Here is a 26,070-nt window from a genome sequence, read left to right as displayed (position 1 = left end):
GGGGAGAGGGAAAAAAAAAAAAAAAAAGATCTCTTTCACCTCCTATTTCAGCACAGCATTGCAACAATTTTTAAGGAAGGCTAGGTGGGGTGCACAGGTATGTGTGAGGGTGTGCATGAAGATAGAGAGGTGCAGAAGAACTACCCAGCAATCACTGGCTTCTTGCCAAGCCCCAAACCTTGGGACGGCATCCTAACTTGAGATCCTGGATGCCAGCGAGAAAGAAGTGTTGCTTATGGGAAAAATCTGGCTCCCAGCAGTATGGGGATTCCAGAGCAGCAATGCTCTGGCATGCAAAGGGAAGAGGAGCTGGTGGGCTGGGCTGCAGGAAATTGAGGTCCAGGTCAAGTCTTAACAGAGCCCCAGGCTGAACTAAGGTCACTTCCCCGGGCAACTGCAAAAGTACTTCTTTTTCTAAGTAGACAGCAAATGCTGCTCTTCTTGTCACATAGCAGCCATCACCCTGGGGACCTGATCCTCCTCCTCTCAGCATTGTGGCACTATAAATAATATCAAAAGGGCTTTCTGCCCTTCACTTTTCTGAATCTGAATAAAAATATCAGCCTGTGTATCACAGTACAGCTTTTCACCCCTCTTCCACAGTGGAGCACAGGGTTACAATCAGCCAGAGCCTAGCAGGACTGACTTGGGGAGAAAAGTCTCCATAGCCCTCAGTGTCTGGGCAGAAAGCTTGGAGCACTAACCTTAACAGCCCACAAAGGAAACAAAAAAAGACTTCAAGCTTGCAAAATTTGAAATCCCATTGAGTCTCCTGGTGAGGCTGCAGAACTGGAGAGAGGGTGAGTGAGGACTGCTGGACACCTGGATTTAGTAGTGGCTTTGGCTCCAGGTTGTCTCTGCACTCCCATCACATCCCCATGCAAAGGCCTGCACACTTTATACCCACTCTGCTCAGTGACCAGTTTTCAGGCACCAAATGCCCCTGGAAACAGGCTTTTCCTTCCAGAGGCTTCAAAGTCCTAATTTTTATGGCATGGGTCCAATGACAACTTGCCCTTTAGAGGCCCACTTCTGGACTGTGGAGTTAGGATTACATGTACTGCTCAGTAATTAAAGCCAAACCAACATTATTCATTCTACACAGAGCATCTCCTGGTATGATCAAAGTCTGCTGGCACAGCTTGGCCAACCACAATGGTGGTTTGTGCAGGAGCCTCTTACATGAATATAATACCTCCCAGGAAGGGATTGCAATATGCTTTTAGGTAAGGCAGGAATCTTGTTTACCCCACTGTAAAACTGGTGAAAAGGAGAGATGGGATCTCAGACACAGAATTACACTGCAGTGTCTCAACAGCGTGTAAACCTTCAAATTTTAATTGATTGCCCAGAAAGAAATGCACAGATATACTCAATCCCAAGCCTAGACCACTTTGGTATCTCTTCAAAAGTGGTCATCCCTCGCTGTCTAAGGGAAAGAGCCCCATGATCTCGGGGTAACTTGCCCCCAAAAGAGCTCTTCCCCTTTTGCCTGAAGCCAGATACCAAATCTCCTGCACAGCTCTTCACTGAAGCCAGGACCTCTCCAGCTGTGCCGGTCATTCCTGTAAGTCTGAGCTCCTTTTTGAATCCTATTAGGCTTGAGAGTAGAGCCTGTCCTGTTGCCATCTCTTCAGAAGCCCTGAGCATGCAGAGTGCACACAGTGAGGCTGACAGGTACCTGCTGTACCCCGACTGCACACTGAACGTGTGCACCAGCTATACCCAGGAAACATTAAATGCTTCCAGTTGTGTGTGTGTACCTTGCAGCAAAAAGCTCTAGCTGAATATTTTGTTTGCGAAGTGTGGATTAGTTCTTTCAATTTCATCTCAGTCTTATTGTTACAGTATACCTCACCATCCAGCTCCTCTTACCAATTCAGGTATTATTTGTATTCCTGCACCTGCCTTCTCAAAAAAGGACTTTTATTAACAATGCTAGTCTCAAGCCCCAGCCTCACTTTTCTTTCATTTCTGCTAGAGCAATACCAGCCTCTGCAAAGCTCAGCATCTCCACAAATGCTGTGGTTACAAACGAATGCATCCTTCAGCAGCATTTTAGACCATTTTTCCACAATGCACATTGTAAATGAGAAGTAATATATCTTCAGAATTGCCCAGAAAACATTATTCTGTTAGCAATATAAAAGCCTCACAGTGTCCGAGTAGGTGCCCTTGCCAAAAACATTTTATTGTGAGCCAGATAATTCAGTTTGAATTGTACACGGTTTGGTATAATCATTCCAGTAAAGCATTCTTTACAATTCTGTAACAGCAAGTCACATGGCTCAATAAAGTTTATTGCTGCAAATGTTTAGTGATTCATGGCATGGATGAATTCTGTTTCTTTCCTGGATCAAGTAATCAATAGCAAAATAATCTCCCTGCAATTACATTGCTCTGCATTAAAGAGGTGTGAAGTAAATAAGTACAAAATCTGGTAGAAAAAACAATGTGTACAACATTAAAATGAACTGCAGTTTGAAACCGCGTGTCCTGCACCACAGTTTTGCGCACACCCCATGGCAGAGCTACGTCCAGCCTTAAATGATTCTTGCTCAGCTGATTACACAAATAGTGCAAAAAACCAAGTTGGGACCAAGAGATTCCCATCCCATCATGTCCAACAGAGCCCTGCTGAGAACACTCTGCACTCACACAGACCCCCCTGGAGATCCCCGTGGGTGCCAGGGACCATCTTTTTCAGAGCGTGCTGGAAAAGCAGGGCCCACGCTCTCCCAATCAACCTTTTCTGCTCTTCCAGTGCTGCTCCTGCACACAGTAAATCAGTGTTTATAACATCCCCTGCTGAGTTGAGTGCAAATTAAATCAGGGTAATTTAGTTTGTACCATCATGTTCAGCTGCGAGTCACAAAAGGAAGCAAGAGGCAAGGCATTTGGGAGAGGGCACGTGCTTTGTGAGGGGACCTGCTGAGGGAGCCTCTTCGGGAGCCCAGCAGGACGGCAGCCCTGTGACACTGCTGCTCCTTCAGCAGCCCAGCAGGACAGCAGCCCTGTGACACTGCTGCTCCTTCAGCAGCCCAGCAGGACAGCAAGCCCTGTGACACTGCTGCTCGAGGGGCCCTGGACATCTCTGCTCCCTCTAACCTGCTCTGCTTCACAGATCTGAACCCTGTGGCTCCTGTGACACCAAAGCAGGTCACTCACAGTAGATGATAGATGCATCATCTGTAATAAACAAGTACCAACACAGCTCTGGTACAAACAGTTTTCTCATAAAAACAGTATGAAAATGATACTATTTAGAAACAGACTGTTCTGGGGCATAAAGTGCATGCTGTTGTTTTTATTGTTTAATGCCTCCTGACTGGGAACACTTAAACATGGTGAGGTTCCTCTCTAAATATGCTTATGTTATTGCACAGGCTTCAATGCACTGGTAAGCAAATACCTGAACTTGGTCTTTTGCTCATGTTTACTTTCTTATCCACAGTCTACCTCATTCCTGAATCTCACGCACACTCTAAAAGGATGTTTAAGAGATTAAGTCACAAAAAAGTCACAAAAAGCCAGAGGGAAGGCTGCCTATACAAGCTTAGTATAACTTCTTCCTACAAAGGCGTTAAAAGTATGGTCTTTCATTATATGTTCATTCCCATTGGAGCTCGATTTCATTTGATGCCCTGACTAGGCTGTGCACTGGAAAAGAGCCACAGTTGTGCTGCCTGCAGGAATGGGGAAAAAAAAAATTTAAAAAATCAAAGAAGTAACCTGTAACAGGCACTTAGCTCGGAAATTTCCAGCCCAAATAAATGCGTGGTAAGAAGGTGGAAAAGGATCCCACAGATAGATGCATCAATTAACTCTCTCATGGATTTTGATGTGAACAGCCCCACTTATAACATGTTCTCTAACGCTGGTCACAGCTACGTGCCAAGTTTTCACTAATTAGCTACAACCTACATTTTCCCGCATCATTTAAAATATACATACACTCTCTCTCTCATCTTTTATAAAAAGTAACTGAAAAATATCCAAATGTTTTACCAGACAGCTCCTATATCATGCTACTGAGAACATCCATTCCCTGCCAATCTCCAGTGACTGAAGAACAATATGGGATCAGTTTACTTTTCACTGTACCGTACTTTTCAATCTGCAGAGAAAACCCACTGCCTTTCTCAAATAAATATGCAATCATCACACAACAAACAGCTTGAGGCCCAGCTCATCTCTTGGTCAAATCAACTTAGGTTCACTTCAATATGTCTGTGTTAACTTATAAAAGCAAAAGAGATGGCTTGAACATTTGCAAATCACCTGTTCGAGTCAGGGTTAGGGAAGAGTGCTCATTCAGTGAGTTCCCATCCCTTCTTTCCCACAAGCACACACAGACTCCTGTCCTCTCCCTTGGGCAGCAGCTACAGAACTGGGAATCCCTCTATTAGGTGACAAACTACTCAGAGTAGGGGCTATTTCTCTCCCAGGCTCAAGAGCCCCATCCCCAAGCACAGCCTCTGGGCACTGCCACGATGTGTACCTATGACAACAGTAGCGTAACATCAGCATGAAGTAGGTGACCCCAACAACTCAGCCACCGTGCTCTGCGGTGTGACACTGTGCACTCATAGTGGTTGGCATCCAGCAGTCTCTTCTCAGAAGGGTTGTCTGAAGTGAAATAGGACTCAGAATAAATCCATTAAGTAGTAAAACTTCAGTTCACCAAGTCTGTGGTTATTAGGTCAAGTCTGTTTGAGGGGAAGGCTTTTCATATAAAGTAAGTCAAAGGGCTGAACCCAGAGAGTCCAGTGTGCGCAGAAAGTTGAAACAAGACACACTTCCTTATCCTGGTGTGGGTCTGGTTGTCCTGTCCTCTACAGCACTGCTTCAGGAATAAAGTGTCATCATCATCCACTGTAAAATAATGTGGAAAGTGCGTTTGAAATAACCCATCCCTCTGAGAGCTCTGCCATATTCACACCTGGACTGGACTGTGGGGCACTGGAGATTTTTTGTTTCCAGAAGGAGAAGAAGCCATAACAATGCAGAAGACTAGAAGCCTGAAGCTCCTTGTTGTTTCTAACCTACACCATAGGTTAGAAAGTCAGTTAAAGATATCTTTTTTAATGCGGCACAACAAAGCATGCAGTGCCATGTGCAACAAAGAAGCCTGCATTTGACAGCCAATGAATGAGCTTTACCTCAGATTCCCGGAGATATATCCCTTTGCCATCCTGTGTTAAGTTGCGAAATGCCTCTGCAAAAGAACAAATGAGGAGCATTAACTTGCTAGCCAGGAGATCACCATCAGCCAAGACACTGTCTCAAGAAAAAACTCAAAGGAAGAATATGTAGGCTGTTCACAAGTGCATGTGAGCTTCTCTGTTCTGTCACTGGAATATCCCTGAAGGCTGGAGCACTGGGAGCAGCTGAATAAAGTCAGGCACATTACTGCCCACCCATCTGTGAAACCTCAAAATACAGGGGGTCCCAACATCACCCACTACAATTTTGGGATGTGCAAAATGTCTACAGCATGAGCTCACAGGCTGAATATCTGTGAGCTGTCTCATCATCACAACTGCAGTCCATCAAAGATATATTTCAAGGCTCTCTTCTTCCTGAAAAGGGTATATTTCAAGGCTGTCTTCTTCATGGAAAATGAGTAGTCTTCATCTATAATTTGCCTACCTCCTCCTACAGAAGGTTGGTGCAAACCTGCAGGGAGCTACATCACTCTGATATGTACAGCCTGGATGTCTCTAAAAAGTAACTGGTGGAAAAGTAAAGAGAGAAAACTTGATTTCCTCTATATCTGTCCCTTTCTTTAAATTGATTATTTTTGGTTTATTCAGAAATCCAGTCCTACTAATTTTGACCTTGCCACTGCCAGCTGGAGCAGCGTCAGAGGGGTCAGGGCTTAGCTGGCAGCTCAGCTTGCCTGGCCAGGCACGTAGCACCAGCCTTACCTCCCATGATCTCCACTCGAAGCATGAAGCAAACAAAGCTCTCAAAGCTGATCTGTAAGTCAGGGTCACCATATCTGATTGCCATCAAATTACAGACTTCATTGCTGAGTGAAATGCCTTCATAAAATGGAAAAGGAAAAAAAAAAAAAAAAAAAGGAAAACAGAATGAGATGGCAACTCCCAGCTGTACACAGCTGAATGTGACCAGCAGTGGGCACACACAGAGCACAACTGAGTGGTCTTCAGCCCTTCTCCAACAGCTTGGTTCCTCCAGCCTCCTCTAAGATAATCTCAAACATTAGCCAGCCCAAATGAGACCACTACATGAAGATACCTCCCCCAAATTTAAAAGGGTTCAGATCTTATCCCCTATAATCACAGTCCTGCCAGAGTTGCAATAAAATACACATGGCCCTCCTTTGCTCATGGGATATGAGGGTGATAGCAGCAGCTGGGTTTAAGAGCAAGAGTCCCCAAGAGAGTAGGAAAAGAAATGAAAATCCAGAGGAAGCTCATACAGAAAGCATCAGTTCCAATGTCAAGCAGCAACAGCAGCATTTGCAAGGAATAAAAGCATTTTCTATTCATGGCCTGGGATTTTAGTTTGCTTTAGCAGAGGTCTGCCTGGGTTTCTCGCTGTGCTTTCAATGACTCAGATGAACTGGGTGAACATGCAGCAAAAAGAGGAATGATATTTAAGCTGTAAACATGCAAAGGAAGCTACAAGACTGAGCAACAGCCCCCACACAATGCCCAGTAACAGTAACAGAGCTTGGTCCAGCACTTGGACCCATATGTATCATACTCCATTTCTAGGTCAAGCTTCAGACATTGCATTAGTGAAGTGTGGCACCAGTAGTGCCTCTGTGCAAGTCCCGCATTTCCAGGTTTGGTACCTGAGCTGCCGTCTTCAGCGGAGGTAGCAATTTAACATGACCTAGATCTGGCCTCTTGCACGCATCCACACAACCCCACGTAGTCTTTTAAAATTCAATTAGCAACGAAGAGGAAGGGATTTAAAAACTGTGTCTAAAATAAGCAGACACTTCTGTTTCAGGCAACTACCAGCAAGAGACCACAATGGGGCAAAGATTGAGTAGCCCATCCCACGTCAAAATAATTTTCAGATGCGTTTATCCAGCTAAAGAAGAAAGAAGAGATGCCAAGATCATGTAGCCCATGATGTTTTCCACTTCTCCCAGGCTCTACCTACAATTATCAAGATGTTCCCCAGCCCTAGGCTTTTTCCACTTTTGTGAGGAAGAGGATGAGACTTGTCAAAATGCAATATGGGCTCACCTGTCTCCTGTACAGCTGCATGCAGTTCCACGAGGTCAAGCTTTCCTGATCTGTTTGTGTCTCTTTTCTGGAAAACTTCCTGGAGGGTGAAGGGAGTACTTTTAAACATAACAAGCCACCCAAAAAAAACAACAGATGACACCAAAGGGATTGTGAGCAGGGAGATGTTGCAAGGGAACACAGAAATTATTGTTATACCAAATAGAAAAGCAGCCTTTTCCACAGGACTCTGAATTCCTGGATACTCAGTGTGCCAGTGGCATTCAGCTTAGTGGGGAGAATTAAAGTCAAAACATCTCAATTAAACTTTAGGTAGCACCCATTACATATTAAAAAACAAACAAACAAAACCATAAAAAACCAAACAAAACCCACAAAAAAAACAAACAAACCAAAAAATTATAGTCACTCTAACATTCACACAATTATAATATGAGGATAATGATTTCTTAGCCCACATGCCTATCTATAGGCTTGATCCTCCTCCCACCAAAGTCAATGGAAACCTGACTGCTGCTTTCAGAAGCAGCAGGAATCAACCCTTTCCCAAACCAACTCCATTCTGTCACAGCTGAACTGCTATTATGGAGGGTGAGAAGTTCAATAAGCAGGGCCATGTCCTGGTGGTAAAGAAATCACAGTAACACCCAGTCTGCCCTATGAAATAATGCTCCAATAGAGTATTATGTGAGTCAGAGGTATCACTCATGAGAAGGATACATCCAGGAGTGCCAAGATACCCTGGCAGGAATCCAGGCTGAAATTCAGGTGAAAATTCTGGAAGTCTGGGAAGAGGGGGAAAAAAAAATTTGTTTTAAGGAGTCACTGAATATCTCTCAGAAAAATGGACTCTCACAAAATTCCCCCTCACTTGAGAGGGTTCAAGTTCCCAAGCCTTTGTGAAACTTTACACCCACTTGAGAAGAAGTATCATTTATGATGATAAAAATATGAGGCAACAGGATGGATTCTACTAGTCTCAGAAAATCCAATATGAGCTCCCTGCAGGCATGTAATACAGAATGAAATATGGTGCACTATCTCCAGCTATTAGAGAAAATGGAAGGAAAAGGACATCCAAAGCTCTAATCCCAAACAGAATTTACTGCATGACCTTGAGCAAAGTCACTTGACCTGAAGAGCTTTGGGGAACAGCATTGCAGATTAATTGAAACTCTTGTACTAAGCATCTCTCTCTCCTTCTCTTCCACAGACACAGTGCCAGCTCTGTTAATATAATTAAAAGTACAGGCATTGCTGGAAACATGATGCTGCATCAAAGCTTAGCATTCCTGGTTCATACATAAGTTACATGAAGAGTAACAAAAATAGGCTCCAATCTCACTGCAAATCATGATTATAGATGGTCTGTAGCCTCACACTGAGTAAGGAACAGAATCATAACTCACCAATCTCTTCTCTGCAGAAAGTCAAGATGCTTTAATAATTTTAATCTTGTAATAGCCCTGTTTAGTAAATATGAATCAAAGTACTGTAAAGTTTTTTAAATCACTGTCTTAAAATCGATCACTCATGAAAAATAAAGATTCCCTGTTCCATATAGTCCCCTCACAGATAAGCCAATGCCTGGTGGGTCACTGCAATAACACTGAAGAGCTATCCTTGTCTACCTTTGTAGAAAAGAGCAAATTCAGCTTAAGTAAAAAAGATATCACATCAGGCTTTTGATTGTATTCTTTGTCGCCTGTAATGGCTGGATGGAGTATTTTCTATGTTGCACATTGGTTGTTAGCAGTGAAGAAACTGCAGAGGAAATCTGGATTCAACATTATATCTGTAATTTCATTGTCATTGATCAGAGAAAATAGCCACTGTAATACCTTGCTGTTGTCTAGGTGGTGTTATTTATAACTAGAGACCAAATTATGAGGTTGTGGAGTGCCCTGGGCTGCCCCTGGCACAGTGGATGTCACAGTCTTCATCAGAGGGGCAAGCTCGGGGCTCACCTGGGTCTCACAAGCAGAGGTTACACAGGCCACCTGCACCTCATCCTGTCTCCCACACACACACAGAGCAAGGAACAGCCCTATGCATGCATAGCAGGGAAGAGTAAATAGGAATAGCAGGCATGAACCAGGCACATGAAGGCAAAGACAAGGCCCTCTTCCACCACATAAATGCCTGCAGACCAGGCTTTCCACACCTTTGAGTAGTGGTGCTGCCAAGACTGGCAGTGGCACAGGGTGGGATGAGATTTCAGAATCAAGGCTGAGGTCAAGCCAGGTTTGGAGGTCAAACTAAGAGTCTGCATCCACAGTTGTTCTCCCCCATTCTTCCAGTTGCTGGAATTCAAACTAGATTAGCCTCACTTGTAAAATTTCTGCCATGTTGATTCATACCCCAGCAAATCCTTTTGCTCTGGAAATCTAACATGGCATCTGAAGAATCAGTTCAATCAGATTCAAGCCAGTTTCTCTTCCCAGAATGCAAGTAATAGATATACGGAGCTGAGGCTTTTCTCTGAGAGGGCTTGTTTTACAGAAACATTGTTTTTCAGTACTTACTTCTCCAAGATATATTATTCAACATCTTCTGGAGGTGAACAGCATTTATTTCAGGATTCTGTGATATAGAAGAGAATTTTAATACTTTACTTTTTTTTTTTTTTTAAAGTGCTAAATCACTTTTCTCCTACTTTTGTTTTCCCAGCATGTCCCATCTTCATTCTTTGCTTTTCTGGCCCCACTCCAGCCGCTGTGAAAATCAATAGAAAAGGCTCCCTTTGAATATGACAAGATTCTCAGCCTGCGAGAGCTGCAGTCTGCTCTGGGAGAAGTTCTCAGGGCTCCACACCGATCAATGCAGCAGTGCAAATTTACACCGAGTGAGGATCCAGACTGTTAACCTTTTGGCCTTGGTGCCATCTGTCCCATCAAGCACCCTATCAAGAGACCTGCTTCAAATATTTCCCTTTTATCACTTACAGATAAAAAAGATGGAAACTTTGGAATACTTCTCCCCATACTTTTCAAAGGAAAGACTCCCCTCATCCTTGTCATATTAAAGTTTACAGGTTTTTTAGAAGCTGTGACAATCATTTGTTTGGAGGGCTTTTTTAAATGTCACTCTTCAAAAATAAAAGGCTATTTTCAAATCATTGAGACATGCCAGGGTAATGCCTTCAGAAATGGCAGTACTGCCTGCGTCTGTGCATCCTTGGACCTCCTGACAGCAAAGGGCTGACATCTCACAGTATGTGGCAATTTCTAGCACATCTGAAAGCCACACCATTCTCAAAACCGAAATTTTAAACCAGTGGCATAAAGTCAAAGCATTGCTTGCTTTTACTAACAGCTTCCTTCAAAATATTCCTACTGAAAGTGCAAAATTGTTTTTGTAAAATTGTGTTTGCCAGATATAGGGTATGATGCTAAATAAAAGGAGTGACCTTTTCTGAAAGGTGAAACTCTTGCATCTCTCACCATAGTTAGTGGTATCCCTGATGGTCAGTGCCATCTCAAATAAGGCCAGAGAGATCCTTAAAAAGAATCTTTTACACTAAAGATCATATTTCACTAGGAAAATTAGGGAAAAAGGGAGATGATGGGACACTTGATATCTACTTCACCTCTCAGAGCAAGTTAGTTGCCATCCAACTTGTGATGAAATATGTATGAGACAAGTGTCAGTGTTTCAGGGGATGTTCTCTAATAGGTAACTTTCCCCAGTGAATGTAAGAACACCCTAAATGGATGGATTCACACAGCCCACCCCAATGCAAGCAATAGGAATTAATGTTTAGGGAGAGCATATGAGCCTGGTCAGCTTCTGCAGTCCATTCTGCTGTTTCCCTGGTACCCACACCTGTTGGAAAAGGGATCTTAGAGTTTACATCCATGCCCAGTCCTTTAGTATCTGTTTATGGACTTTCTGCCCATCAGTTTGCTAATGCCTCTTGATACTGTCACATCCACAATATCCTGTGGCATTAAGTTCCAGGCACTCACAGCCTGTTGTATGGAGAAGTCTGCCTATCTCTAACATTATCATATTGCTAAGCTTCACAGTCAAATTTGCTGCATGGAGTCATCACTGTACACACAGCCCACTGTGCTCTCTGTGGCCCCTCTCTGTTCCCCACACTTCCACATCCAGATCTCCATTAAGCATCCACATGCTTTTACTTTCACAGAGCTACACAATAGCTCTGCCAGAGTAAACTCTGGCAGCTCATGCAAGCACCTACCTGTTCAAAATGCTTTGTGAAGAAATCCTCCCAAATCTTTCCTTCATATCTATCAACAATTTCCTTTAAGGTATTTAAAAAAAAATATTAATCATTAACTTGCAGAAGAAAAATATTGTCATCTAAGTTATTAAAGATGATTTCCCAGAACTGCACTCCATCCCCTGCCCTTCCACTTTCTCCCCACCACTGCAATCAGTGCTACATCACTGACACAGCCCACTGCTAAGATAGCTCCCCAGACCCACTCAGATAACACTCAGCAGGGAGAAGCATCCCCCCCACCCTGCCCCAAGCTGTTCAACAACAAAGGATGTGGCTCGCTCTTTTCCAAGAAGACAGAGAAGGGCCTCTGTCTTTCTATATACAGCACAGCAGAGGAGATGAAAGCAGGAAAGGCATTTTTAAGCCAGGGGAACAGACTATGCTATAAACCCCCTGGCACAAGATGCAGACATGCATGCACTGCCACTGAACTCAGCTATTTTGAGAATAACCTATAGGCAGCTGCATGGAAATAGTACTGCTCAGGTCCCATGATGTCTTCTAAACTCTCAAGGCATGAAAGAGACAGGGACAAGTGCAAGAATGGGCCATGGGTCTCCAAAAAGCCATGAACAGGAAAGACTGCAGAGCCAGTAAGATGGTGTCACTAAAAGATGTTTGCAACAAGGCTACCAGCTAAGGTGTCCAGCCTGCCCTCCACATTTGACTGCATCCGTCTGCATGGCCCATGGCTGTAAACCCAAGCCATACTTTCAAAAGTGCTGAAACACAAGCCTTGACATTCTCACTCAGCCTGTCCTACAGCAGAGTAAAAACCCAACATTCAGAGCTGAAGACTGAACCACAGACCTCCCACTCCTCTCACACCCACTCACCTTAGAGAGGGTGAAACTCGTGTTCCCACCCATTTCCCTGCAGATGCAAAAAAGCAGACATGTTAAGAGGGTATCTCAGAGTTACATGTTTGTCTCACCACAGGTGGCATTCCTCAATCCCAGATGGGGCCCCAACCTGCTGTTGTGAGTTGTTTTATTCTCTGGTGTGACAGCTGCAGTAAGGGAAGGCCTCGTGTCCATACAACTTTCAAGGGCTGCCAGCATTTTAAGTATTCAAAACACTGTTATGCACAAGCAACTGTCCTAGCATTGCCAGAAGGGTCTCCTGGCAAATTAATGGTGCACTGAAAGCTCTTGTCCTTCTCACAGTCTCAAACGTGGCCATGCTGCAAGAATTTTGTGGGCCTAGCTCAACACTTCTCAAAAGGATAAGGCCAAAAGCAGTGCTTCAGCCACTGAGAACCCTAAGGTGGGAGAAACCCACAACCAGCTTCTCTAAAAGAGATTGTGCTGCTTTTTGCAGAGTAAATTCTCTATGCTGCTCTCATTAGACTGAAAAGACCAGACTATCCCAGAGAATTCGGTGCTGGCAGAGGGGCAGCAGCATCTCACCGAAGAACATGTTTTCTGGAGAAGACCCGGAGGATGAATTCGGACTCTTGCTGAGGCTCCAGGGTGGATGGGACAATCACATAGACACAAGGCTCCAGATGGAAGTCATGAGTCACTTCCCGCTCATCAAGGAAAACCTGGTGTTTGTTCACAGGCTGATGTCGGGTGAAGAAAGCTGGGGGCAGTTTTCTGTTGCTTTCCTGGTACTGTTCAGGGAAGAAAGATATGGGAAATGTGTTCTGCACCAGCTGAACAAATGCACAGAAAGCATGTGGAGGATTCACAGGCACGGCATAGACAGCCTGCCCTCACCCCTCAGGTTGTTTTGCAGCACAGGCAGGTAACAGAGCCCAAAGGATTCAGTCTCCTCCCATGACATGGTGGTTCTTACTTATGCAGCATCCATGCCCAATACTAATATGACAAAGAACTGGGCTTCCTGCGACTTATCAACCATATAAGAGTACTGGTACGGAACAGCAGTGAGGACTGGAGAGGAGAAGCTGTTCCTGTCAAAGTGGCTACTCTGAAAGTCTTTTCCATACTGGCAAAAATAACTGCAGGGAGGAATTGCTCTAGACACTGCTCTTCACTAGCCAGAACACCCATCCTATCCTTTGTCCTTCGTGCTAGGGATCTGGTAGCAGAGGATTTTGGAGTACCTGTGATCTGAATGTACTGCAGGCACAACCCAAGCCCTAGCCCTGACTTAATGCAAGAGTTCTTGATCTGCCTGACACTCTTTGCTCTACAGGCACTTTTCAGCAACAAGAGGATGGATAAAGTGTTGATCCAGGCAACACAGAGCTAATTTTTAATGCCACTGAGTGCCCAGTACACAAGCAAAATAAATAATCCTGCTAGCTAGAGCCACTGTCACCTTCTGATCTTGGCTGTTCCTCAAAACATTTAGTCATTTTACTCTGCAGCCTCATGGGAAGGTGCTATGCCTCTTCCTTTGCCAGTATTTTTCTTACTAATAGAGCAATCTTTCTTCTGAAGGGTTCAGGGTTACTCCTCCTCATGCCCCTTATGTTAAATTCAAAATTTTTATATTCCAGTCAATACTTCGTTGACAGTAGTTCCAATACCTTAGATGCTCTCGGCTTGCCATCTCTCTGTATTGATCTTGGCAACCACTACAAACCTGAAATTAAAGTCCTGGCTGCCACCATTCCCACTCAGGTGTGACAGAGGAGTGGGCAGCACCCAGACCCCCTCTGCCAGCAAGTTTACCTTACTTGTAACCTTGATAGTGCACAAAATGTTTAAGTCAGGAAAGAGTGGGATCTTACCTTGCAGTTACCGTGCTGGAAACACAGTAACTAGGAACACAATCGTGCTGCCCTAACCATACACCTCAACTAGTTCTTTGCCAGCCCATATTTTCATTTAAGATGTGTTCTGAGCAGTAACAGAGTGCAAGATAAGCCCTTAGAAGACAAGAGGAGCTAAACCTTTCTGTTAACACTGATACCACTCTTAATACCTTTGAAGAACCCATTACAGAAGCTGAACAACTAATGGCCCCTTTAAGGCCCCTGAGCCCTCCTGATATGACAGCTTTTCACAAGAGTCAGTGGATGGATAGCTCTGCATTAATAGTGCCTTGCTGTGGTGCCTCACTGAACTCAAATACTCACTGTCAGCCAAGGAACAAAGGCAAACACAACTTTCAGTGTTGTCTTAAGAGCTGCACCAGCCCAGGTGCCCCAGCAAACAGTCAGCAGTGGTGACAAGGGACTCACCTGTACATCCACCTGGAGGAAGAAAAGAAACAGAGCAACTGTCAGACAGGGAGCTCACACAGCATAGCCCTGTCATGCCTGGGAAGCAGAGCAGCTACATGTATCCATCTGGGGCCTTTGCCTCCAGAAACCTCAGGCCATCCACCTGAAAACCCTTTCCCACAGTCACCTCACCGCAGCTGTGCAAACTCACAGCAGCACCAAGAGCTGTGGCTCTGTTCAAGGGAGGAGAGTGGCTCTCAAGGCACTAGGGTAAGCAGAGAACTGAGGGGATATCCACTTATATCCGGATACACAGGGAACTAGCAGTATGCACACACAGACAGCTGCTACCTCATACTAGGAACACTTCTCAAGCACAATTTACCATGGTTGGAAACAACCTGAGGGCAGAGCTCTTCCTCCCTCAAAGTAAGGGCACTCCTGGCACCCTCTCCCAGCTGTTGCACATAGTCTCAGAGAAAGGAAAATAAAGCCCAATGTACTTTGAAGCAAAAGGCACTTCTCTCTGCTCTGCAGGGTGACATGCAGCATGCTGGAGAGGCAGCAAGTGGGACACAGAGCTGTGCTGTGACGTGTGAGGAGAGTGGGCACAGGCAGAAGGAAAGAGCACAGATCACCCTGGGCACAACAACACTCTTGGTCTGCAAAGAGCTACAATTTACAGGGGCTGGAAGTTTTCCTATGTGGTGAAAGCAAGAAAAGCAAAGCAATTCACACCTTGTAGAGTGAAAATCCAATGAAAAGGTGAGGAGCTCGGTTCCGGTGTTTGCTGCTGTGTTTCTGCATCAGGGATATAACCACACTGCATGAATTCAGGCTTTTCTTACCGTCTTCAACTGGTAAAACATTCAGCCAGTACTGAGGGTTCATCCAAAAGTTGCCTGAGTAAAACAAGAAAAGAATTTTGATGTCATTTTCCCTCACAAAATTGACTGCCATTTTCCCATATGATGCCTGGCATTGGACTGAATAGGTCACAGGTCGTCCATGCCTCCAGACGCCACAGGAATTTTAGGGTGCAGGTCACAAGTTTTGCAGTCCCTCTAACTAACTATTATCTAAAACAGTAGAAAGATCCAGGAACAAGGAACTATATTTCCGCTTACATGCAACTAAGAGCTCATTTTGTTTATAAATGTATCACCGTTGCTCTATCACCTCTGGTATATGGGCTAGCTGACTTCAGACCCCACCCGCTCTGCTTCCAGAAGAGCTGAGCTTCTGCATTTCCCATTCACTTTACTTAAAATACCACTCCCTGGAGGTGCTGAGGATGCAAATTTTAATAGACAAGTTTAATGCCCTAAAGCAGAACAGTGTTGGCAATTGATCCTGTGATTCTGCAGCTCATTTCATGCTATAATCAACCCACTGCCCTATGTTTGCAAGTGATGCATTTTCTGTGATACCAGAAGCCAGTCAAAGTCCTTCAGCTGCTTATTTTTGATGTTGGTGTGGAGGCTTAAGCAGGAAGCACATATTTCTGTTGTCAATTTTAGGCTAAGAAGTGTAAGGTGCTGGTAACTGAGTCAGCAGAGCATCCAAAAGTCAGAGTCATCCAAGAGAGCACCCCTCACCATTACAGAATCCCAGACTTCCTCCTGCTGTACTTCCTTTAACCCATCTCCCACTCTTCAGGGAATACATCCACTTTTTCCCATCTTCCTGGCTCATCAGGTCTGGAGTTAGTTTACAGATCATCAGATCTACAAAATGAATCCTAAAATCTCGCAGAGACATCCTGGGAAAAGAGTGCCAAGAGACATCTTGTCAGCAGTTTAGTTTAGTCCATATGGCTCATAAAAAGAAAAGGGAAGGGAGCAGGGAACTTCGAAGCCGCACCATTCTGCGTTACATATGGTAATGCTCATATTTTATTAGGCAGTAAAGAAGAGAGCGTCTGCTCCAACAGCAGCATCTAGAAGTAGCAAATGCACGACTAAAACTTCAGCAGAGAATAGCAGCTCAGAGAATAAAATAATATTGCCATCAAAGAGAATGCAGTGAAATTACAGGGGCGGCAACATTGCCACCTCGTGGCAGAAGCTATAGAGAAACCACGGACAAACAGCAGGCGAGAGCTTCCCAGAGCTATGTTAAAAATAAAAGGCAGGAAAACAGCTCCTGAAAGTTGTCCTTTTTCTCCAGCAACCCCAGGAGACCCGGCAATGTCCTGCTTCTCCTTTGCTCCTGCCACTGAAGAACCGTGCATCCGTGTCAGCACAGCTACTGCTTCTCATGTCATCAGGCAGAGGGGAGCAGAGAGCGAGCATGGGCTCGTGTGAAGCAGATCACCTCTGCCTCAGCCTAAGTGCCACGGTGCTGCTTCATCTCCAGGTGCAGCCCCAGAGCTACTGGCAGAGAGAGAGAGGCAAGACTGTGGCATTACCAGAATTCTCCATCCTCCTTCTTTTTCCTCAGCAAAATCTTCTCCTTTGGGCTCAGCAGCTCCCACTTGTAAGAGCTAAAGGGAATAACATGAGATGACTAACCAAATGTGGCCTCAAATTCAAGGCAGATTACATAGCTCTCCTCTACAAAAAGAAGCCAAATACCTGTCCCCACATATCACCATGTGTATCTCCCACTAAAGAGAGGCTCCTATGCCTTCAGCCATATGAGACTCTCCATGACCACTCTGAGTCCCATGAGATGTAGCTAAATGGCTCCAGTTTTCTGCAGCAGAAGCCAGAAACGCTTCGTTTCCATCAGCTAGTCCACTCACTTGAAGATGCAGCTTCCAAATACTTAAAATATAAAAATTTAGACCTGCTTTGTTGGTTAATTTTCTGTCAAAGGGGACATAATAGGATGAGTGTTTGGCATAATGAACGAATGACTAGGACAGCACAAGAGGCAGCTGGGAGTCGTTTCAAAGGCAGGCCTACAGTATGTTGCTCATTATGCTCTTCAACAGGAACAGCTGGTGTGTTGTCATTATGTGACAGACACGCATCAGAGAAGTTACAGCTCAGCAGACAAGGTGAAAGTCACTCACATTCCCAGTAACCTCTGTACTCTTCTCTCCTTTCTACCCCCATAAGCCTCATCAAAGAGAGCTTGCACAGGGAACAAAGTGAAGCTTGGAGGAAAGAAACATTCTCCACTTCAAAGAGGAACTGGACACAAGTTTACGGTTGCCAGTGGTTTGCATTCTAGACCACTGTCTTTCCTGGATCCCAATTAAAAAAAAAAAAAAAAAAAGGTAGCTGCAAATATAGGGCCTATTTGCCTCACTGGTTGCTTCTTTTGATCTCATACCCAACTGTATTCCCCAAACAGCCAGAAGAGAGGACTCCTTTGAAGCCACCCAGAACTCCAGCACTTTGTAGCCTGTGGAGGACTTTGCACAGGCCCTCCCGTGATAAAGGACTGTGTGTCCTGAGACATGCTGTTTGTTTAGAGCCTCCTGCTCAGCTATCTGTCACTTTGCATGCTATCCAGATCACAGCAATGTGGTCAGTGTCTGATGTTCATATTATGTTTCCTCTGGTATTCAGTGAATGGAAAACAAGAACTGATCTTGTTGAAGCTGCGTGGGTGAAGTGAGCCCAACTACGTAAGTACTATTTGTTGGAGACACACAAATCTATCAAGTTTTGACACCAGAAGGTCTTTGCAGGAACTTAGTTATCTGAACGCTGCCCTCAGCATTAATTCATGCCTGAAGATGGCAGCATCTTTCCTCCAATAAACTTTTACTCCCCCTCAGCAACATACCTTTCCTTTTTTAAACTCACCTGTCACTCCAGTCTCCTTTCCATTCAATTTTTCCCCATGGATTTCTCAGTCTCACTAGGTTTTCTGGTCCATTTTGACAGGTAACCTGCAGAAAACAGTAACATTCTGCTTACGAAGGTCTCAGCAGTTCTCATCTGGTTTAAGTCATTGTTCTGTGTCAGATATTAACAATTATTCTGTTTGTTTTCATAGATGCCAGCAAGCATGATGATAAACATCTATGAATATGCAACTCAGAATGCCAGCAACAAAGAGATTAAGATGCTTCATCTTACATTTTAAAGTGTTACCAGAGACATCACAGATTCCTAATGCAGAGGTTTGACTGTAAATTCTTCTTCCTTTACAACATCTGCTCATTTTATACTCATGTGGGGGCAAGACTGTACTACTGTGAAAGCCAAGTCCTACCACAGTGCAACGGCACACAGCACAGTGCAATCCCCTGTGGGTGACCACATAGGTCAGTGCCTCCCGAACTGGGATGCCATGGTTGGAGGAGAGAGAGCCAGGCCAACTAAGGATTTTGTTGGCAGAACACAGCAGAACAGCTGCCTTCACATTGGTTCCAGATGCTTGGTCAGTCCCTTAATGCTGCCTGGCTCTTCATCCCACAGAGGAACCAGAATGGCAGACATGTCACTAATAAGCTCCATACCTAAAACCTTCCTGCTCCCCCTGTGGGAGACACAGATGTACATCACCCAGCTCACAGTATTTCTTCCAACTTTCCTAGCATCTCTTGCTAGAGGTACTGAACATACTTTCACCAACATGTCCAAAGCCCCACATAGTCCTTTGTCATCCTTATCAACCTGCTTTTGAAGCTGGACAAGATAGTCATTCACTAACCCAGGACGAGAAAGCTTGAGTTTTCTCCCAGTCTTTGGGAGCTATTATTTCACTGTCCTTTACCTCTAGACAAATATCTTTGGGGGACTCTCAGTGATACTTCTGCAGATCAGTGGGGTCCACCTGCACTCTCTGCACAGGGACCAAGTTTGGTTCCCTTAATCCACCACTGACTCACATTTCCATTTGCAGTCTTTCATATTTCGGCCCTTGTATCTTTACTTCTCTATGGCCTCTCCTTTGGCTTCAGAGGAAGGCTTTTTATTCCAAGTAAAAAGCACATCCCAAGTTTCAGCACATCCTCCCAGCAGCCCCAAAGTCCAGTCCTTTCATCTAAAGCAGCTAAGATGCATTTGTAGGTGATGGTCTCAGCAGAGCCCTATGAATCATTCCCACCCTTAGAGATATATTGAACCATAACCATTGTCCTTTACATTAAGACCTTGATATTAAAATGGACACTCTCAAAAGGGAATCTTAACAAAGCACACAGTCTCTTTTAGCCTTAGAAAAGAGCATTGGGGAGGAGATACCATAGTTGCTCTGATTAATGGTTGAACCTATGACTGCAATAAAAATTGCTGATATCCAAATAAACCTGTACCCAGGACATTAGGGCTAGCCTTACCTTTCTAATACCAGTTACTGTGTAGGCATGGCCAGCAACAAGTCCATTCTTCAGGACCTTTGTTGTCTGTATACAAGGAAGAGAAAGAGAAGGAAAATAAATCTTTTATTCTACCTATACTTACATGACAGACTCATACCAATACCAGAGACCTGTACCTGTGTCAGCAATGACTCCTAAAGCAAATGGAGAATGGTTTGAACTGAAAATTAAATGAATAAATAAATTGAAGCTCTTAACAGCCATATTTCGCAGTATGCTTGGAATTGAAAGGTTGATTGGGAAGGTCCTTTCCTAAATTGCGGATCTTTGGCTAGAGACCATCTCACTTTCAAAAAGTCCAGGAGGTTAGGTTTTGATTTTCAGAATATTAGAGTTTCTCAATAGCTGAAGTGTTAGCATAAGGCTTGGAAGCCAACATTTGAACTTATGTTCTAAACTACACACCTCTTCTGCCTTAGCTGTAAGTTCATTCCATGTGTGTCTGTGCCTCATTGCACAGTCTGTAAAAATGGAAAATTTATTTAGCAAAAAAAGGAAAATACTGTAGGACCTCGTTTAAATAGAGGTTCTGTGATAGATATTTCTGAATATAACAACAGGGATTTTAGAGCAGCAGGGAATCAAGCCATGTACAAAGTTTAATATTAAGAATGTGACTTCTACAGAAAGTCACATGTGGCAGCTTTGATACTTTTTGGGTCACAATAACTAGCTGAGCAGCATTAAACAGGTCTGGAAAGGCTTTTAGCTGTAAAGCCATTTGACGTCACTCCGAGTCTCACCCCTAGGTGTGTTTGACAGCCCATGAGAGATCTGCTGTAGGTGGCTCTTGTCAGGATATCCCACAGATCAGGAGGAGCTTCTGCAAGCTTGATCCTTGTGTTAACACCTCCTGTAAAATCCACCAAGGCTTCTGAAACTTGCCCAATCTGCAGATCTTCATAGGAGCCATAAAGTCTAGCAAAAAATGACATCAATATATTCTTTGGATTACAGTCACAGATGACAGGTTGAGGACAGTGTGACAATGAAAACATACAAAAAAGTGTGCAAAAAGCAGAAGGAAGGCTGTAACTCATATTTAATTTTAGGGGAATCTTTGTATCTTCTGTATTTAGGAAGAGGAGAATCTAGAAAATTGCCTCCAAGACGGCCATAGTCTGAAAGGTACTCTTCGCTCATTGTCATCCCTTACTGCTCTGTAATGAGAACATGCCTATCACAACATCTTTGATAATTCTGCCTTAGCAAATGTTGCCTGAATTTATCACCAGACAGTGTGCTGTATCTAAAATATAGTACCTTGAGAGGCATGCTGTCTTGAGAGCTTAGTCTCCAATCTGATTGTTTTTACCATTGCAGTGCAATTTTGTCCAGTTTTTTTGTTCTAATGCCAGCACCAAATGAAACTTAATGAATTTTCTCACCTTTACTGTGATCTTTCTCTGAATGTTAACTAGGATATTTCCCTGCTCTGCAGAGATTACTTCAGCCCAATATTAACAAACTCCATCAGTTATGCCTTGTTGCTTTCTTCTTAGTCCTGATACTACCACTAGAGTTTAGCGTTGTAGACAAAACACTCTAGAGAGAAGCCACTGTTCTCACCGTGGCATGTGACTTGTTACATGCGTCAGCTTTGGGGGACCTGAGAATAGGAGCTTCTACCAAAACAAAGTACAATGCTTCAGCAGACCTCCAAAATGAAAACTCTTGGAGGTTTCTCACACTGATAATACATCAAAGGAAGCACCAGAAATCATTCACCTTTGAAAGTCCTTATCTGTGGCCTCCAGCTCCTCTATAGTATTTACAAAGAAGGCACCAGCATAGACAGTACACTGCAAACAGTGATAACACTCAAAGTACAACCCCCACAATAGGTCTGTTTTCACACCTAAACCCTTGGGTTTAAACTCAGGGGCCTGGATTGGTAACAGCTACTGCAATAGCAGCTTTTACTGTGTAATAATAGAAAGATGAGAACCATTTATTACACTCCAAATATAGCAAGGCCTACAAAATGCATTTGTAAACATGAACAAACTGCGTAGGCACCAACCAACATATTTCAGAGACTATTTGCATAACTTGGAATGAGTCACTTACTTAGCATATGCCTTCTCCAGAAGGGCTCCCCAGAACACATTCTTATAGACTGAGGAAACAAAGACCAGCTCCCCCGCCTCGTTCACCGGCAGGAGATCATCAACCACCACGTCAACCCATTCACCGAAGTGCCAGAACTGTCAGGGGAAAGGAATGAGTTGATGTTTCCCTTAGAAAGGACCTCCCCTTGAAACAACAGGAAAGGCAAGATAGCCTAGCTGTGGGCACAGAACAAGCTGCTGTGGGTCAGTGGGATGTGGGACAGAGCCAAATCCTCAGCCCCACCCAGACAGAGGAGAAAACAAAGCATATATCAGGTGTACAAGGAATAAGTAGGGAAATAAGCCACAGCTGGACTTCTGGGCAAGGAATTCCTAACTGCAGGGTAGCACGGTTGCATCAAGAGGTGGGCAAAAGGGTAGAAGATTGGAGCAGATGTGCTCAGGTCTGCTGACTGTTGAAGAAAGGGTTTTGTCTGGCTTAAAATACAGGTAGCGCACAGCTGGAAAGAAGGGACAAGGGGAGGTGTATCCTTGGAGCGACTTGCAGTTGATTCACTGCCTGCATTGCTTTGTGGGAGGGGTGATGGGCTGCTCTCCAGGCCGGGATACCCTCTGGCCACTTGCCCCTGGCCAAGAGGAACCACGTACATCTCAGGGTGTGACACAAAACATAGCAGGGGATTTATGAAAATCCCCTGCAATCTGGGGGAGCAGCTGTACCCGGAAGTGGAAAATGCCAGCATATTTCCTCTCAAAGCTCTGGTTTTGTGGCACAACTGCAGCCAAGATGTCCTGGTGGAACGTCAGGGCTTCCAGGGCCGCCAGGAACCAGCAGTTCTCTGCGCCAAGACAAACGGACACATGAGTTGGCTGAAAAGCGAGAGCTGTCAGCCAAGTTAAGGAACACCACTAAGATCCTAGCAGCAGAGCTGTTGTGCTGACGTCTTTACAATTATAACAAATCACACACAGAAAATTAGACAATCCAGACATGTGCTTTACTTAATCAAACCATGATTGAATTATTATTGTTCTCTCGTGATCTTTTCATTTGGATATTATTTGGTTAAATAAGAAATTTAGCAAGCAATAATTGTCAATGAAAACATTCTGGTTTTTACTGACACTGTGTCAGTTTTTTTCTTTCCTCTATAAAGGCACACTATTAAAAAAACTTTTCCATTTTTCTTTGAAAACCTTTGCTTTTCAGAAAAGAAAAATAATTTGCAATGGATTTCACATGCAAAACTGTACTTATCAAACTTTTTTTTTAAGGACTTAAAGCACTTAAAAAATAATTTAGTCCCACCTCTACCTCTTTTGCAGGTGACAATATAGCCTTTTACTTCAGGCAACATGGCATAAAATTATTTTTCTAACTTCAAGGCTGCGAAGAGAACACACTCATACTAAGCATTAGGTACAAAGATAGTGGAAGTCCTGCTTCTGTGGTCCCTGCAACACCACAGACCAGTAAAAGCACAGGATCACTTCCTATTAGCATGCACAGAAGCAACACAGAGTGGTGAGTTCAGCTTGTAGAGACACCTCTCTTCCCTCAAATACCACCTCAAAGCTTGCCATTTTTTTCACCGAGCCTATCCCATCTTAATTGCTTCACCCACACCATGGCAAGTATTGGCATTGTGGAAAAGAGGAGAAAGACACCTTCTATTTCTATGCCAAGTTTTAGACAATCCAACTTCCATGCAAAACGTTATCTTGTATAAGAATGCTTAGGTAGTTATACAAAGGAGTTTCCTTACCCACCAATCCTTGGCACAGATCAAGTTGCTTTCTGTTTGCAGCATAAAATACTGGACTTTTGTGCAAAGCCTGGAAAGCACACACACACAAAAAAGGTAGAGAGTCAAGTAAGTAACATGAGCTGGTTTAGCTTGAAAGTCAAGGATTTTCTGTGTGCAGAGCTGCAATCTCATAAGATGGGAAATCCAGCGAGTTCCTAGTCTAGGGTGTAAAAACCTCATGGACATGTGACACAGAACATTCCCTCTGCCTTTTTGAAGCTTTCAAAATACTTACAGTCCCTTTGTCCCAGCAGACACTGTTCTGGTTCAGGTATAAATCTAGTGTGATGTGCTCTGGCTAATCTGACACCAGCCTGGGCACACACTTGTGCTTGGTGTACACTGAATTTGGTCTCCAGCATAAGTCACTGGTGCTCACCAGTTGCATCACTGTGGGTTTCCATGAACACCACACTGAGAAGAAAACCCCTCAAATATGCCAGCCCTGCTCCTCCATACAAGTTTCAGCCTAAGGAGATTACAATGGCAGAGCATAACTATTCAAACTTTCAGCTAACCTGACTGACATCTCCTTGATTTGACTGACATTTGGGCTACAGACTGATGGCTGCTACAGCAGTTCCTGTCTCTGTGACAAGAACAGGTTCAGAGAGAAATAATGTTACTTTTTTCCCTTCACAAGTGCCTCTGGGGTTAAATTAACAACCTAAGTGTCAAACCTACATTTCACTCGAATGACCCAGAAATTGCTCAAGCAAGTTTCACACTATTGGCTTCCCCTATAGGCATTAGCAAAGAAACAGCAAACTCTCAGAAGGCAATTACAGTAATTAGACACAAAGCCCTGTCCTTGGTGAGTTTGTGTGTTCAGTTTGCAGGCTGTCAGTCATAGATGCAGCAAGCTACAAGCCTGCAGGGTGAACAGAAGAATCTCAGCATCTTCTCTGCAGCACAGGGACTGAAGGATGCACAGCATCCATCCTCAGAGAGACTTTGCTCTGCTAAGTTTGGCATACAGAGTAAATGGCAGCCTCCTTCACAAGGCAGTTTTACAATCATAGAATATGCTGAGTTGGAAGGGACCCATCGGGATCATCGAGTCCGACTCCTGACCCTACACAGGGCACCCCAAGAATCACAGCAGAGCAGCAGAACAAGAGAGACAGAGAAGGTTTCAATCCATTACAATATCTGTGGGATGGAGGGACACCTGAAGGGCTTGGTGGAGTCCAGGGCTAATGCTGACTTTCCTCCCTAAATCCCTCTATGCTGATATAGCTGCCTGTGTTCCACAGCACAAGCAAAACCCAGCTCAGGCCCCTGAGGACTACACTCTTCCTCCACCTGCAGATCTAAACTTAACACAAACCATCTGAAAGACTGAATTATGTATGAAACTGTAAGAATGAGGGCTGCTCTTCCCAAGCTCCCCTGCTTGCTTTGCAAAGATGCCTCTACTTTCCTGGTGACTTTCATGAGTTTTGCAGAAGCTCAGCTCTTGTGAGAAATTAAGTCTGACAAAGTATGACAGCTAGAAAATAACTTAGCTTGGAGATGCTATCTGCTATTACCTGGCAGAATTCCCTTACAGGGACAGTAATACATGGGTTCTGAAATTGTCACATAATTTTTACATTGCTTTCAGGAAGATCTGATTGTCAATTCTCTGCTCAGTGGCTCAGAAAGAACAGAACTGCCATTGCCAGTAACAGGCCTTATCTAACTGTGCCAGGCCCCTGCCTTGGCCTCTTAGACTTGTTATCTATCCATTTGTAATTAGAACTTCCCCTGTGACCTTGCAACCAGGTGTCGCTTGTTATGATGTTCAGTTTAAGCACAGGATACCAGTAAAGGCCTTGAAAATATCAGCATAGGTAGAAAGCAATCCTCAAGGCTAAAACCCACTCACCAACTGATGGTCAGTTACTGGTTGTGGTAGTAGCTCAACCTTGAGAGCTGGGAAAAGACTGCTCTAAGAAGAATAGACTAAACACTTAAGCAGGGGAAAAAAAACAGCCCAGCAAGAGGATAAGGCACCTGCTGCTGCCTGGGAAAGTAGCAGCCTCCAGCATCAAAACAATATGTGATCCATAGGAGAGAGAGGTCAAAGGCTAAGAACTATCTAGAATCTCAGAAATTTTCTAAAAGGTCAGGATCTTGAATTTTTAGGGAGAGGAACCATTGCCATGAGTACTGTCATCACAGAATCATGGTGGGATCACCATAGCTGTGAGCTCCAAGGAAACCAGCTCCACCTGCTCCCTTTGCCTGCTCTCCCTGCCTGCTCCAAGCATCACTGGATACAAAATGAATGAGGCTGGTTAT

General features: G+C 44.1%; 1 protein-coding gene across 1 annotated transcript; it reads right to left on the bottom strand.

The window, feature by feature from the left end:
* Nucleotides 1-4,839: 4,839 nt before the first annotated feature.
* On the bottom strand, nucleotides 4,840-22,719 carry CAPN14 (calpain 14). The gene is made up of 17 exons (XM_050314604.1): nucleotides 22,697-22,719; nucleotides 20,648-20,822; nucleotides 19,863-19,928; nucleotides 18,382-18,467; nucleotides 17,031-17,105; nucleotides 16,219-16,382; nucleotides 15,359-15,522; nucleotides 12,891-13,096; nucleotides 12,318-12,354; nucleotides 11,437-11,499; nucleotides 9,755-9,812; nucleotides 7,950-8,014; nucleotides 7,428-7,496; nucleotides 7,230-7,308; nucleotides 5,931-6,047; nucleotides 5,163-5,218; nucleotides 4,840-4,875 (listed from the first exon to the last, which is right to left on the bottom strand). Exons 1-17 carry the CDS (start codon nucleotides 22,717-22,719, stop codon nucleotides 4,849-4,851), a joined length of 1,530 nt encoding a protein of 509 aa, XP_050170561.1. The 3' UTR covers nucleotides 4,840-4,848.
* Nucleotides 22,720-26,070: the final 3,351 nt, after the last annotated feature.

The sequence above is a fragment of the Myiozetetes cayanensis genome, unplaced genomic scaffold (genome assembly GCF_022539395.1).
Source record: "Myiozetetes cayanensis isolate MyiCay16 unplaced genomic scaffold, myiCay2020 scf2-11, whole genome shotgun sequence".
Lineage (NCBI taxonomy): Eukaryota > Metazoa > Chordata > Aves > Passeriformes > Tyrannidae > Myiozetetes > Myiozetetes cayanensis.
Note: the sequence above shows the minus strand (reverse complement) of the source record. Positions and strands in the feature narration are given on the sequence as shown.